Raw genomic sequence first — 16,855 nt, 5'->3', positions numbered from 1 at the left:
ATTTTCACAAGAAATTTGACCAAAAATAGTGTTGCCAGATTTAAATGCAGAATTGATCTAGAGGTCAAAACATGAACAAAAAGCCACTCCTTATGAAAATCGGTTGATTTTTGACCGAGTTATGGGGGTGGGAAACTTAGATCTATGTCTATATAGAATATTTGAGGGTACCATTTTCACATGAATTTTGACCAAAAATAATGTTGCCAGATTTAAATGCAGAATTGATCTAGAGGTCAAAACATGAACAAAAAGACACTCCTTATGAAAATCGGTTGACTTTTGACCGAGTTATGGGGGTGGGAAACTTAGACCTATGTCTATATAGGATATTTGAGGGTACCATTTTCACATGAATTTTGACCAAAAATAATGTTGCCAGATTTAAATGCAGAATTGATCTAGAGGTCAAAACATGAACAAAAAGACACTCCTTATGAAAATCGGTTGACTTTTGACCGAGTTATGGGGGTGGGAAACTTAGACCTACATATGTCTATATAGGATATTTGAGGGTACCATTTTCACATGAAATTTGGACCAAAAATAGTGTTGCCAGATTTAAATGCAGAATTGATCTAGAGGTCAAAACATGAACAAAAAGCCACTCCTTATAAAAATCGTTTGATTTTTGACCGAGTTATGGGGGTGAGAAGTTTAGACCTATCTCTATATAGAATATTTGAGGGTACCATTTTCACAAGAAATTTGACCAAAAATAGTGTTGTCAGATTTAAATGCAGAATTGATCTAGAGGTCAAAACATGAACAAAAAGACACTCCTTATGAAAATCGGTTGACTTTTGACCGAGTTATGGGGGTGGGAAACTTAGACCTACATATGTCTATATAGGATATTTGAGGGTACCATTTTCACATGAATTTTGACCAAAAATAATGTTGCCAGATTTAAATGCAGAATTGATCTAGAGGTCAAAACATGAACAAAAAGACACTCCTTATGAAAATCGGTCGACTTTTGACCGAGTTATGGGGGTGGGAAACTTAGACCTATGTCTATATAGAATATTTGAGGGTACCATTTTCACATGAATTTTGACCAAAAATAATGTTGCCAGATTTAAATGCAGAATTGATCTAGAGGTCAAAACATGAACAAACAGCCACTCCTTATGAAAATCGGTTGATTTTTGACCGAGTTATGGGGGTGGGAAACTTAGACCTACATATGTCTATATAGGATATTTGAGGGTACCATTTTCACATGAAATTCGACCAAAAATAGTGTTGCCAGATTTAAATGCAGAATTGATCTAGAGGTCAAAACATGAACAAACAGCCACTCCTTATGAAAATCGGTTGACTTTTGACCGAGTTATGGGGGTGAGAAGTTTAGACCTATCTCTATATAGAATATTTGAGGGTACCATTTTCACATGAATTTTGACCAAAAATAATGTTGCCAGATTTAGATGTAGAATTGATCTAGAGGTCAAAACATGAACAAAAAGCCACTCCTTATGAAAATCGGTTGATTTTTGACCGAGTTATGGGGGTGGGAAACTTAGACCTACATATGTCTATATAGGATATTTGAGGGTACCATTTTCACATGAAATTCGACCAAAAATAGTGTTGCCAGATTTAAATGCCAAACTGTTTTACAGGCCAAGCCATGAACAAAAAGCCAACAATTTAAGCCGATCGGACGGTAAACAAAAAAGTTTCATACAACCGTTTTTCACGATTTTTCCACCCATGCGAGTGGAAGCCAGAGTTCACTGGTTCAAACCCTGCAATAATTTCTGTACAACTAGCTGTATTTATTTGATTCAGGCAGCGCCGGGTAATTTCCTTTAGTTAGAAATACACTCACAAAGTTAAAACTATTGCGATAATAAATAATACAAAAAATACGCAAAAAAATTTGGCAATTTTTGGATTTTTATTTCTTTACTCTGGCGACGATTTGGGCAGAGGCCAATTGTTTTACTAGTTTTTTTTGTGGCTCAGAGCTTCTTCAACTATTTCTATTGTTACAATGGAGCATTTAGTGGTTATTGTTGTTGGGCTGAGAGTCTTCAGAAAGAGAGACAGAGAGAGAGAGAGAGAGAGAGAGAGAGAGCGGGAGAGGAGGAATGCCTGTAATTTGCAAAAATTTAATCATGCCACAGCTGCCGCAGGGCGCAACAACAAAAACAAGCAAAACAAAAACAGCCTCAGCCGTGCCACGCCCCACGTCGACAGTTACATGTGCACTAGCTGCTTGTTGTTGTCATTGCCGTTGTTGTTGTTGTCGTTGTTGTTGTTGTTGTTGTTGTTGCAGCCTCCGCTCATTGTTATTTTCCTAGTGTGGCATGCATTTTTGTATGCCACGTTTTGTTTTCCATTTTAATCTTTTGTTCAGCTGCGCTTTTATTTTTAACAAATTTTCTTCTTTTTTTTATAAAACGAAATGTTATTGTTAACTGAAAACTGGCTGCCGATAGCTGCAGGTAACAAGCACAACATATTTGTTCTTATTTTACCTCAAAATTGAAAATTAAAACAATACGCCCGGGCCGCTGAGCGATTTTCAATAAGCGCGTAATGCAATCGATTAGCCTGAAATACAAAAAGGCAGAGATAAGCCATATAGGAAAGTTAAGCCTCAAGTGTCGACGATTAAATACCCTTTACTTGCATACATTTAACTTTCAACTATATAACGTTTTTTTCTTTTTGCTTTTTATCTTCCAGTCAAAAATATTCCTATAAACTCTGCCTGCACTCAATGCATAACAAATTGCATCCCAGAATCGATATACCCTTTATTATCTTTTGCATAAAATAGAGTCAAAAAGTGTTTACCAGTTGACAGGCATCAAATATGCAGTTAACCGCTGTCAGTGGGATTAAAAACCAAAAAAAATTTATTGTACAAATATTGACCGTCACTCGACAATATAAAATTTCAATTAATTATGAACAGCTTAAAAGTTCAACTAAATTAATTTGATTTATGTTTTCGCCTTTTTTTATGCCAATGCAATTTCAACACAATTTCGCCAAGTCATTCGAATTTATGAAGCAAAGTTGCCAAAACAAAATAAATAGCCGAAAGTGACAAATCATGATAGAAATATAAGAACTTTAGATTTATGTACATAAAATCTGTACACACATACATATATCAAGCTCAAAGCAGCTTTGGACCCTGGCTTTGCAGTAAATTAGGCGAAATTGTGGCGCTTGTGTTAGCGGGAATTGGGGTACATGCGTTCGTAATCAAGCGAGATCAAGAGTAATGGCTTTTTTGTGTGCTAGGCGCGCAATTTTTAAATGCATTAAAAAGTGTTACACTCGAATGCCGCACATTTATCACACACGCACACACACAGAGTGAGAGGCATAATGGAAAAATCGCATTTAAATTGTTTGGCGCACAATAAATTGTTATAATTCATCACACGATCTCAGTTTGAGTGTGCGTACTTGATAAATTGATTGACTTCAATTGAATTAAATCGAATTGCTGGCCTATGAACGAAATACTCGCTAAGTGTTTGCATGTGTGTGTGTAGCAAAACATGGCAAAACAAATTATGATACTTTTTCAAATGCGACAACGCGTCGTATGAGTGATATCACATTGCGCAAAGGCACATTGCATGACAGGCACTTTATTAGGTTTCGCTATTAATTTGCATGCCTCTTTTCATTCCAACTGCGGGCCACATTAAACTCTACACCAGAAAAATATAGCAAAAAAGAAAATTGTAATAAAATTGGCAACTTGAGAAAAATAAGAAGAAAAAAATTGACAGGAAAATCACAAAATTCCATTAATTTTAAGCAGTCAATCAAAAATTGTCAACTTGAAGTCGATTATATTATGCTAATGAAAATCAGAGCAGGCAGCGGGATATGGATGCAGGGTGGGTTGTCTTCTGCCCTCCCCTCTCCCCTCCCCCCCTCCCCTCCCTCTGCTCAGCGCATCATTATCGTTGCTACTCCAGGCTGACCCAGACACAGCAGGTGATGGCAGCTGTCCAGATGACAAAAGTCATCAACTAACAACATCATTCATTATTATTTATTATCGATGCGGCATGCATGGCGTATGCTTAACATTGCCTTCCATATACCCAATCATTTCTCATAAACAAACTAACAAACTGACCGCAGCTGCGAACACGTGTAAGTCGTTTGACATTAGAGCTTCGAACTCTTTGACGACAACGCAAGCCAGTTGGGAAATCTGGTGCAAGTTGGCTCAAAATTAATGAGGAGCTTGTCTGTGACCTCAGAAGGTATAAACCTTGTCTGTCGTCCCATCTAAATAAAATAAGAGGCTACGAGAAAGGCTATATTAATGTACGAAATTTAAATAGGCTTTCGGCAGGAAATTAACGACGGTCTCACGCAATTCGAAAGGCACTCGCAGCATCTTCTAAATCTATAAACTTTGAGTTAACTCATAAGTCAAACGTAAAAACTTTCAAGGCCTACTTTCAACTGGTTTCTGTCTGTTAAAATATACATAAAGGCATTCACAGCTTCTTCTGAAATCTATAAAACTAGAGGTATTCAATTAAAGAAGATTTTCAAGGCCAACTGTAAGCCGATTTCTGTATGTTAAAATATACATAAAGGCATTCACAGCTTCTTGTACAATCTATAAAATTTAAGGGGTTTCCATAGGTCAAATGTTAAAACTATGTATAGAATTCCAAGGGCTACTTTAAACCAATTGCAATCTCTTCAACTATTTCTTTCCCAAGTCAAACTATATTTAAAATTCCCTAAGTGAGGCCTAAATGATTATTTAAAAGGTGTTTCTTTAACTCATATAATGCTAAAGCTGACTTCAAGCCACTGCCAATCTTTTCTAGTGTAGATATTACAAAAGATTGGGGGTATTGCCAACTATAAATTATATATATTTAATGCTAAAGCTGATTTCATGTACTAATTACAACAGATTAGAGGTATTCCCAGCTGCCAACAAAATATGTATAAATACAATTTAAGTACTTTCGTGGTCAACTACTGGGTTTTTTTTTAGCAGCACAATTTTTGTACCTCTTGACTATTGCATTTGATCAACTAATGAAGTGGCTGGCTCTTGGATAGGCTTTAAATGAGTATCATTTAATTACGTTTAAACAAATGCACAACATATCGATAATTATATTTATATTTATGCAGCTGTCATTAGCGCGCAAGTGCCCCATTGGATGCAAATTAAATTATGGTCTATGACACCCGAGGCCATTAGCCAAGTTTGCACATGGCAGAGCAGAGCAGTTAATGCTGATTTACACAGCCATAGATAGATATATAGCTATAGATATAGCAGCTATCAGCAGCGCGTCTCGAGTGCTTTGTCAACTCAATTAATTGTTGATTTAAACTTACAAACACATTTGTTTGCGCTGCGGCCCAGCAAGGCATAATATTTGTATATGCAAATTGTGTTTAATTAAAACATAAACAACAACAGACTCTTGTTGTTGTAGCTGCTGCCACTTTAAGCGCTGCGGTCAGCGTTGGTTGTCGAAGAAATTGTCTACCGCTTGCCGTCAAATTTTGAAATGTGTGGTTTGCCGGCATTAATTTGGCAGCCACATGGCACACACACACATGCACACGCACAGCCGCAGGTTGTTGTGGTTAACAACCTTTGAACTGACAGCAGTGCCGGCTAAAAACACTACCCAACACTGGGTAAAAGCTGCTTAATGGCTGCTGCTGCTGCTACTGCTGCAGCTTCAGCACAACGACATGAGAGTTACATGTTCTAGTTACCGCCTCCGGGCGCGATTATCTATGCCACACAGTTGAATAGTTGGCATTCTTAAAGCTTTGCCAGCAGCAACAAGCGGCAAGTACCAATACAGTTAAAGCCAGCTTCACAACACTGTGTGTCAATCTACGTGTATATATAATCTCGCGCGTGTGTGTGTGTGTGCCAGTTACCATACACGTAACGTTTAAAAACTCGTTTAGGCATGTCGCTCTACTCACAGCAAGTGGGCAAACTAAAGCAGATAGTTTTTCTTTGGCAACGGCAACGATTTTATACCCTAACTCAGGCAAAAACTTTGCTTAAAATAGAAACTATCTTAAAGTTAAATAAACAGCTAAAGCTAAATCAACTCAGCTTTGGTTCTGAATATCAAACACACATTTCTAGCTCTTTAAGGAATTAGAAAGATTTTAAATAACTTTTTAAACTTTGTGAACTTCTCATTATAATATTTGCATAAAAATATTCCCAATTTCAATAGTTAGTTATATTTTTGAGTACAATATAAAATACTGAATACAAGCGAAAAGTAAGAGTACTACGGATCCAGCTCTTAAAGTGTTCAAGATATGATTATGATCTTGGAAAGGAGCAGAATTATTGATGGTATTGCAGTTAATATTACTTGAACTATTTCCTTAAGACTATTAAAATTAAATTTCTGCCTATCTCACATTGATTATTTCAGATCTCAAAAAAAGCTTTTCGAGTTAATACCAATTAGGCCCAATTCAAATATAGTCTGGCATTGCTGTACTTGTGAGCTGCACTCCATTTATAATGAAATTAATTCTTCTCTTAACTCAAGCAATCAAATCTGGCAAAGGAATTCCATTTTGTTTTTCTATGCGCCGGCAAACAACATTACAAAGTTGTGTTGCTTTTAGGCTCGTCTTTAGAAATGGAAATTTGAAAAATGCCTCGCTTAGCTGCCGCACACGCACACACACACACACACACACACACACCGGTTTGCATACATACATAAAACATGTTTTGGCACACAAAACCCAAAAACGAAGAAAAAAGAAAACAAATACACACCGACACACAAAAAATGGTAACAAAATGCTGTAAAAAACTGTTGAACGGAATTCGGATATCGAACACGTTTCTTTACTTTCACGCGGTTCCATATGTGTGCCTGTGTGTGTGGGTCTATGTGTGTGTGTGTGTGTGCCTGCCTAGATTTATGCAGCATTTCATTTGCATTTTGTGCGCGTTTCAAATAAAGTAAATAAGAATAGAAAAAACAAACACGCCGCCATGTCTCAAGTGTTGCGCAATTGTTAATAAAAAAAAATATATGTATTTTGTTGTTGCTCTATTTATATAGCTATTGGGCGGTGACCAACATTGATTACATCCATTCACGCACCAGCAATCGGGTCTTCATGATGATCTTCTGCGTGTGGACGGCCTCGGTGATTGTCTCATTGGCGCCACAGTTTGGCTGGAAGGATCCGGACTATCTGCAGCGTATCGAACAGCAGAAGTGCATGGTCTCACAGGATGTGGCCTACCAGGTGCGATTTCAACTTTCATTATTTAGATTGTTTTATAAACTGAATTTCTCTTTCAGGTATTTGCCACCTGTTGCACTTTCTATGTGCCACTGCTGGTCATCTTGGCGCTCTACTGGAAAATCTATCAGACGGCTCGGAAACGCATACATCGCCGACGACCGCGACCTGTCGATGTGACAGCCAACAATAATCAGGTAAATATGCTAACCTTTACACTATCCTTGCTTAGCTGACATTGCAGATAATTGCAAGAGGTTTACGATCTTTGATCTATGTTTGGCTTCATAATCAATTTGACACTTTAATTTCTTTCATTATAAAAACTAAGGCATCAAACCATAACATTTTTTACCTCGCTTGCATTTTTAGCTTGCATACCAAAATAAACTTTTAATGGAGATACTCAGAATATTAGTTACAATCAATATATGATTGATATTTTATGATAAAGTATTATAATATAGTATTTTCCCCTGAAAAGTGCTTCAAGCTCTAATAACTCTGTCGAAATTCAATCGATTTAAGATCTTTGTCGCTTTCTCTTGCTCTACATTCTTTTGTGTTCTAAATGGTAATGGCTAAATTTTTTATAAAAGCTCTTTGACTTTTAAATTTCGAAATGAAATAACAAGACAGGGCTGTGAAAGCGGCGCCCCAAGGCGCAAGACTTGTGCAGAAGATGCCCTTAACATATGCAAGACGCTCACGATTTGGCCAACCGAGCGCACTTCAGCCCTTGGGGCTAAAATGTAATTAGGCAGCTTGAACTTCATTCAAGTGTGTTTAAAAATGCATTTTAGATATTGTTCGCCGCCTGCGCTGGCTTTAAAAGGCAACTCGCTTTGAGGTGGAAAGTGTAACGAACAGTGTTAACTCAAAAACCCAAGGCAATTTTTGTGGCACCTAACAAGTGTGTGTGTGTGTGGTGTGTGTGTGTGTGTTTGGTGTGCGCATACACACTGATAACTTTTTGTGAGTCTTGCTGAATTGCAATTTCGGCTTTGTATGCTGTTTGCGTGCAGATGACCTTTAAAAAATACTCTTTCGGGGGATTACATCAGATTAATCATACGGTTTGTTAACTAACATACTAATGTTAAGGAACAAAAATGCTAGTTAACATAAACGAAACATAACATTCATGTTTGTGAGTGCTGTTAAGACATTAGCAGGGCTTATGATCAACCAAGTCAAGTTAACAGAGTTTACTGTGTCAAGTTACCTCTGTTAGTGTAATGTAAATATTAGTTGTAACATAGAGATTCTTTTTTTCTGCTAGCGTTAGCCCATTTCTGTTAAATTACACATACTCTTGCTCTGTTATATGACTTGCCTTCTACTATGTTAGTTTAACAGCTCTGTTATGCTACCTTCCGTTAAGTTAACTGCTTTGAAAAACTGGAAAATGATTTGAACATGATGCTGTATGTAGCACACCTAGAGCAACTAAACTTCGTGTTGCCTACGTTAGCTTCTATATAACATGTTTTTATTTTGTTTTAGGTTAGTGTTTCTTCTCCTTTTTTTTGTCTATAGCTAGTCCATACATACTTAGAACCAACTACTTAGCTTAAGCTTAATGCTTTGACTAAATTGAAAATGACCATTTGACGTGGAAATGTTTGCAACCACTTACCTACACACATACACTTACACTTACCCCCACACCCACACCCACACCCTTTGCACACATCACACACACACACACACTCATACGCAAACAGGGGAATCGCACAGGCCAGTGCGAAGCTGACAAAAAGTCATTGGAATCACAAATTCAATGCGCAAACAAGACAAGTTGTCCACTATTTGCCAGCGTACACATGTCCCAGCCATGTCCGGCCCATGTTGCTTCTTCTGTGTGCCTGTGTATGTGTCTGTGTGTGTGTTAGTTACATGTCAGCAGGCGCATGCCAATACCAATGCCAGCACAGCAACGCAGGCAAACACATACACACACACAGACACACATCTATAGCCTGCTACACGCATCCATTTAGTGCCACTCACTGGCCTGGCCTGCTTGTTGATTTTAAAATATATTTACCCCACTCAGCGCAGGCATTTTGATGCCCTAACCTCGAGCTTATGCACTAAGGGAGCTAGTTTGTTTAAGTAAATGGGATTTTTCTTAACTCACAATACTTTAAAGTCATTAAAAACCAATGAAAACATAATTAATAAAGCAATAGTAGCGTGAGCAAAAGGAGTTAAGAGCGTGAGTTGATAGTGTCTAATGCGCTTTCACTTAAAATTGAGATTATTTTTATAGACTACAATCAATTTATCTTATGCCAAGCTACCATGAGCTTCAAAATGTTTTTCATTTGCAGACTGAACCTATAAAGCTTTAAAAGCCTAAAAATATAAAAAAGAAAGAAGCAGTATGCCGAGCTTTGAGTCTTAAGTAAGCTTCAGCTTATTAACTCCAGCTTAAGTCTACATTCGCGACAGTTTTACCACATTGTAACAGTTTATAATTAATTGAGCTCCAAGTACGCTTTCGGTTATGAGCATTTTACATTTAACCTAGTTCAAAGCTTTAATGAGCTTTTAAACATAAAAGTGTGCCCAGGTTTGATCGACTTATGAGAATATATTTACTAAGAGATCTGTCTTTCAACTCTTCCGAGTATTTCGAATCCCCTTTTATGGCTAAGAGAGAGCATTTAGACAACGGCTTGCTGCTGCGATCGAATTATTCTCTTGTTATTCCTTTTTTATTCAACTAAATGCTTTCAAATTGAAAATTGCTTTCCTGCAACTTGACGAGGGTTTATACTAACAAACAACAACAAGAACAACAACAGCGCATTCCGCAGCTCGCCCGTTGCGCGCTTTGTTCCAATATTTCTTTCCTTTTTTTTTCTTGTATTTAATAAAGATTTGTTGTAGCAAAGTTTTGGATATTTGGATACAAGAACGTGTACAAAAATGTTGTTATTTTTGTTTCGCTGGCAGCCCATAAATTTTAGTTAATTGCATTTGCATTTAACATGTTTATGGCCAATTCTAAGCTCCAAGTGCTAACTGGCAACAACTGGCGGATGGCTAACAAATTTGTTAGCCTGCAAATGATTTAAACTGCATAAACTAATAAAATTCCAGAAATGTGGCATATCGACACGAGGCTTAGCACATAATTTAGCATTAATGTGCGTAATTTTAATTGAAATGCAGCTGGCATTGATCAGAAAAGTAGTCAAATGCACACATAACTGACACAATTTCAGGCACTTTGCACCGTGGGCTTAATAGAGACTACCTGTTGCAAAAAAAAATCTGTTTTGAATGCCATTTTAAATAATAAATATAATGAAATATTTAAAATTTTAAATACAAACAGCTATTGACTTAACATAAGCTGTTAAGCTAACAGCTGTTAATTAGAGTTCTTGGGTATGTTAAAGAAATTGAACAAAAAAGTTGTTTTCAAGGTAAAGTGAATAAATAATCTTTAGAAAACGTAGTTTTCAATATGCTTTTGATGCCTTAAACCACGCTTTAAAATTAATTTATTTCTGATAAGCAAACGTTCAATAGTTGCCCACTGTAAATTTGTACGCATTGATTTTGTAATTAACATAATACATGATAGTAAAAGGCAATTAAGCAAATTGAGCGTACAGGTATTATGTGTAATTTGGCTGTGCGACTAATGCCACATGCCTCACATGCCACGCCAAAGCAACAACGGCAAACATTAATAATAATGTAACATTAAACACAAAAAGCAATCGGTCTTTGGAGTGTCCTCTTGACCAAGTGATGCTGACAACAACGCCCAGATGTTTTGCACTCAAGAGCACTGAAGACCGTTGTTTGTGTGTATTGTGTGTGTGTGTTGTTGTTTGCGCCCGCCTTGACCACTCGAACATAATCACAATTACATTTGCAAACAACAACAAGAACAACAAGTGACAGCAGCGACAGCAGCTCAAATTGATTGCTCTAGATATTGACATTATGACCAGGACCATATGACAAACAGCAAAACAGCCAGGACGAACATTAGCAGGCTACGCAGCAAAGCTGGGCAGATTTTTCGGCAAAGTCGTCCATATGCCACACACGTCTGCAAGTTGTGTTGCGCTCTTCTGCTCTTCCTCTTTTATATATCCATCGAAAGCAGCCACATTTACACTGTACTACATGGGGACAAAATTCAAAAGTTGCATAAAAACAAGTATAACAAATGATGAGCATTGAAAATTTCGCTCTTAAATACAAAAGAATTGCAGTTTTAACTCTAAAACTTAATCTTAAATCAACATAAACAATTTTGTATAGATACACAACAAAAGTTTGTTGCACAGTGTAGTTCATAGCCAAACATTTTTTGTCAGGCACTTGAGCGATATCTTGGGCAGCATAAATCGCATGTAAGGAAATTATTGGATACACACACGCACACACATATAGACAAAGACAAAGACACACACACACACACACACACAGTGATATGAAGCTCAACACATGTCTCGCAAGAAAAACAATTAAATAAGAAAACAATTTACATAAATTAGCCAAAGTGGCAAAATGGCTTCGGCCAAGTATCGTTTATGCAAACGCTTAAATAAATGTGCACACACACGCACACACACACACAGACGGAGGAGTGTGTATATACATAACGACAGCTGACAGGCACATCTACATAAAATACACATTGAGCTGGGTTTTGCTCCTCATCGAGGCTGCTGAAAAGTATGCTACACTTTACTGCACAGGGAATACAGGCCAGCTTATCTATACGTGTGTCAGTGCTTATGTGTGTGTGTGTGCGTTTACTTTAGTATTTAAATAACGTTAATGTGCCGTGTTGTTTAGTTTTCGATCTAAGCAAATGCCAAAGGGGAATCCAGGGAATTTATGGCTAAGCGCGCGAGCAACACGAACAACTTTTTCGCCAATTGTTAAGCGCAGCAATTTCATGGCACACCAACTGGCAAACAATGCGTGTGTGTGCGAGTGTGTGTGCGTGTTTGTATACGTAAGTGTCTTTGAAGTTATCAGCGATTCAATTACGCATTGATTGCCCGCATGGCATCAAGCCCGACGCCCGACGCCAACGCTGCGTATACGCAATCTCAAGCAGGCGAAACGGAACGCAAATTCAATTAGCGTATTGCGTACAAATGTGATTATTACAGTTATATTTTTTTTGGCTGCGGCAAATTGTTACGTGAAAATGCGAAAAGTTAACGGATTTACGCATTTAAGTTGGCCCCCAAATTGTTGATTTGCCTGAATGAGCCCAGGGCCAAAGCTGAAGAAGTTTGCCTTCGCAATATTTGGGAAATAACAATCCAATTTGGATTTGGAACTAAAATATTGAGAGCTTAGTTTTTATGTACTGTATTTGACTACAGATTGATGCCTATCAAACTTTTGCAACAGGAAATTGTTGTTATTCTTGTAATATTTCCACATTATCGTATGCAATGTCTACATTTTCACCTTTAATTTGTGGTTGTGTTGTGTCATGCGCTCTTAATTGGTCGTGTTAAGTCGTGTCCGGTCGTGCCTACTCGTGTTAAGTCGTTTAGCCTCGTGTCAAGTCGTGTCAATTCATTTTAAAATGATGTTAAGTCATGTCTAATCGCTTTAGGTCGGGACTAATCAGTCGTCGTATTTAATGATGCGTAAGTCGTGTTGATTAGCTGCAAGTCATATCAAATCGTGTTAATTCGTATCAAAGTCGTGTCAAAGTCGTGTAAAAGTTGTGTAAAAGGCAGGTAAAAGTCGTGTTAAGTCGGGTAATGCATTTTTAACCTCTCGTTATGCTACGGCGCGTTAGATCTAGCTTTTGTGAAGAACTTTTCAGTCCCCCCTACCATGTCTGACTTCTAAGCACGAGCACGACGCGTGCATGTCACATGAAAGAAACACGACACGCGCTCATCTCTAGCAGCAAGTAAATCAAGATTTTTGACAGGTAACTAAAAATGTTGATTATCTAATAACTAACAAAAGCCAACGTCAATTTAATAGCCGTCAGCTCCCGGTGGATTAGTTTGCACCTGAAACGCTGTCTAATTAAGCATCTGTCTCTAAATATTTAATAAGCTGACCCTTGGCGCTCTTCCTCTTCTCGGCTAGCAGTCCCTTTAAGGTGGGCACTTGAAACGTAGCACTTTGGGCTTGGCATGCGACGAAGCAATTACACTTCTTGTCCTGCCCACAAAATGAAGGTCACATGCGTAGCTGCAAATCCATTTAATACTATTTGCGCAAATATTCACGCCATTTGGGAGTGCTGAAGTGGGGACTGATGGGGCATGCGGCAGAGGGCATGACCAGGCACACAAACAATTCAAGCCCTTTTTTTCTCATCTGCTGTCGCTACATCTTGGCGGGGTTTTCTTTCATTTTTTTTTTCTTCTTCTGGACAAATTTCCGCACACGAACGCAAAATCAGCATAATTTTATTTATTTAAAGCAATATCGACTTGCCAAAGGGTCAACATGGCAATGACGAGAGCGTTGACGATGAGGCAAAAGGTTTGACTACTCAATTACTTTAATTTGGTGGGGATTGAAGGCGACGACAACAACTACTACAACAACACAAAATTGCGGCGGGGCAAGAGGCAGCAAAAGAATGAGAAAAGGATGCAGCCATAAGAAAATAAAAAAATCCAAAAAAAAAAATAAAATCAAAGAGGTCAAGCGCTTGAAGCAGTCAAGCGTGAAATTTATTTTGAGCAGGCACTGTAGCTGTAGCTTTTGGGTGGCGGAATATTTTGGGTATATGGAAGTGCCACTCCGGCTTCTGTGGCACTGTGGCACTGTGGCACTGTGGAGCCGTGCAACTGTGTGGCGTGACTGTAACAAATATACACAATTTATTTACGAACGTATCCACTTACATATGCATATGGTAAAGGCAACGCACGGGATCAGCTTGGGCTCAGCTCAGACTCTGAAATGCGTACAAATTGCGGTTTATTGAAGCGTGACGCGCAACAACAACAACAACAACAACAACAAATACAAATTTGCAACTCTTGTTATACATTTTAATGCTGTGCGAAACAGAACAAAAAAAAAAAACTATGAATTTAATTTCGTTACTCAAAATCGAGTAGCAGCTCAAGCTAAAAGCAGCCCTTTACCATGCTCTCCATTTTTCATTTTGCAGCCCGCGACCAGCACCACAACAGATACTAAACTTAATCGTCTGCGGCTACGTCTTGGCAGATTCTCAACGGCCAAGAATAAGAGCGGTGCAGCGGCCGGCACCACAGCCCTGGGCCTGGTTGAGGGCAACTCCACGAACACGGTGAACACGGTCGAGGATACCGAGTTCAGTAGCTCGAATGTGGACAGCAAGAGTCGCGCCGGCATCGAGGTAAGTGCCCAGCAACAACAACAGCAACAACAACAGGAGCAGGGAATTTGGATTTTCGAATTGGTTTTTCGGGGGCGCTGTGCGCATTGAAAGCAAATTTCATAACGCCTGACATGTGCCCAACGATCTGAGTTTGCTTCCTGAGTGCACGCAGCGCAGAGCGAATGAAATCAAGTCCTTGTCCAGTCCATGTCCTGTGCGCGTAATCCCCGTTAAATCCCAAATAGAAACTTGCACATGTCGTTAGCTAAACATCAAGTTCGACGACAGACATTTGATTTATGCACGCATAAATCGATTTCTTTTAATATCACTAAGGATATCACGTATACGCCGCGTGTGTCAGCAGCTCAAAAAAAGGCAGGGAGACAAGCGCATTTGGGTTTTTATTTTTTATTGCAGCCCAAAATGCATGTAGATTGTATTTATTAATATGCCATAAGCATATATAAGCCGACGTCTAAGTCGAAAGCCTGCAAATTACCCACACACGACACAAATGTGGGCGATAAAATGCAGGGCGCAAAAGCTTGTTTTTTTTTTGTGTTTGTTTGTTTATTGGCAGCCCAAATTTGTATTTAGCAGGCAGTTTTTATGTACTTCAATTTCAGCTTATTTTTTTATGGCTAAAAAATAAGCAGCGGGAAGCACACACACACACACGCATTAGGGGAAAAGGCACGAAAATCAAAGCAATACGAAACCATAAAAGAGTCAGGCCAAAATAAATTGCTTGAACGTTTGGTTTGGCATCGCCACAAGGTGGCCAAAAGTCGAGCGGCCAAAGGTCGCAACGGTTTGTGCAGGTTAAGTAATAGCTAAGTCAAATGTAAGCTCTGTGACAAGGATACGACGGAGGCTGAGTCGGAGTCTGAGTCCGAGTCCGAGTCGCAGTCGCACTCAGAGCCAGCACCATGCAAAGCATCTCAGTTTCAGTCAAATGAAAACAAAGCTCTGCAGCAGCAGCAGCAGCAGCAGCAACAACAATATGGGCGACAGAAAGCAGCAACAGGAGCTGAAAACGTGGCCTAACAAGGCACTCAATACGCTTGAGTAATTGAAGAAAATATGTTGATGGCTTATGGCTAACAGCTTTCGTTTCCATTCGTTTGCCCCTAATAACTGAGAGAAACCAACTGCGTCTCGTATTTGCCTTTGCTGGCCAGCAAACACACACACACACGCACGCAGATTAAATATTTACTTGGGCCAGGTTCCTCAGTGTGTGCGCCAAATAAGTGGACAGCCAAATAAATAAACACACTCACACACACACACACACACACACACACACCACACACGCCTAGCCACAAACAAATATATAAATTTATCATAGTAGTTTTGCTTAATATATAGGCAAGAGCCAAACGCATGAGCTAAAGCAAACAAAAAAGCAACAACTAAAATGAAAATAAAAAAATATATAGAAAAAGCAGGACTGCTTCAGTCGAGCATGCCCGACGATAAAACACCCTTAAAGCAGCGTTGAGCTGGCTATAAAAACATTCTAGCATCCTGTTGGACATAAATACACACGCACACACTCACAAATGCAAACAAGGCTGTGCTTCTTCTTTCACATTGCCCACACTATATGAAAGATACGAGAGATACGCGAGATGTGATAGATATGTGAGATACGAGAAATACGATAGATACCAGAGATACAAAAAATACGAGAGATACAATAGATACGATACGTGCGGGAGATACGATACAAGAGGTACGAGAGAGACAAGAAATATGAGAGAGGTACGAGAGATATGATAGATAGGCGAGATACGAAAGACACTATAAGAAACAGGTTTGGTTTATCTAGCTCTTGTGTATTTGTAGTTATTTTAAAAAAGCAAGTCCCAAAATCGATATTAATCGATACTACAGAAATAGGAGAAGATATCGATATAAATTGAGATACTAGTCTTGCGTATGCTATACAATAAACATTATATATGTCAAATTTCACGTTGCCAACTTTACTAGTACCTAAAACGAACGAGATTAGATAGACAGAAAGACGGACATAGCTAGATAAACAAATATTTATGGTTTATGTGGACGTAGGTGATTTCTGCAGCCTTGACAGGCATACATTTCTATACAGCATTAATATACCCTTATAACACCCTTTAAAGTACAGGATATCAAAACTAAAGGAGCTTGTTAGCACAAACTGCACCGCAGCTTCTATATATGTATATACATGAATACTCAAAAAGCCCG

The 16,855-nt window shown here is 38.6% G+C and overlaps 1 protein-coding gene across 1 annotated transcript in view; it reads left to right on the top strand.

Annotated features, from left to right (window-relative positions):
• 5-HT1A (5-hydroxytryptamine (serotonin) receptor 1A) overlaps window positions 1–16,855 on the top strand; it is a 77,521-nt gene that overhangs the window by 51,393 nt on the left and 9,273 nt on the right. Inside the window, exons 6-8 of the mRNA XM_064687123.1 lie at window positions 7,089–7,278; window positions 7,335–7,472; window positions 14,423–14,632. Coding sequence (XP_064543193.1) covers window positions 7,089–7,278; window positions 7,335–7,472; window positions 14,423–14,632 — 538 coding nt within the window. The remainder of the gene's footprint in view (window positions 1–7,088; window positions 7,279–7,334; window positions 7,473–14,422; window positions 14,633–16,855) is intronic.

Source organism: Drosophila montana, unplaced genomic scaffold, assembly GCF_035044405.1.
Source record: "Drosophila montana isolate Dmon_TW-CO22-7 unplaced genomic scaffold, ASM3504440v1 contig_3200_1, whole genome shotgun sequence".
In the NCBI taxonomy this organism is placed as follows: Eukaryota; Metazoa; Arthropoda; class Insecta; order Diptera; family Drosophilidae; genus Drosophila; species Drosophila montana.
This window is presented reverse-complemented; position numbering and strand designations above follow the sequence as displayed.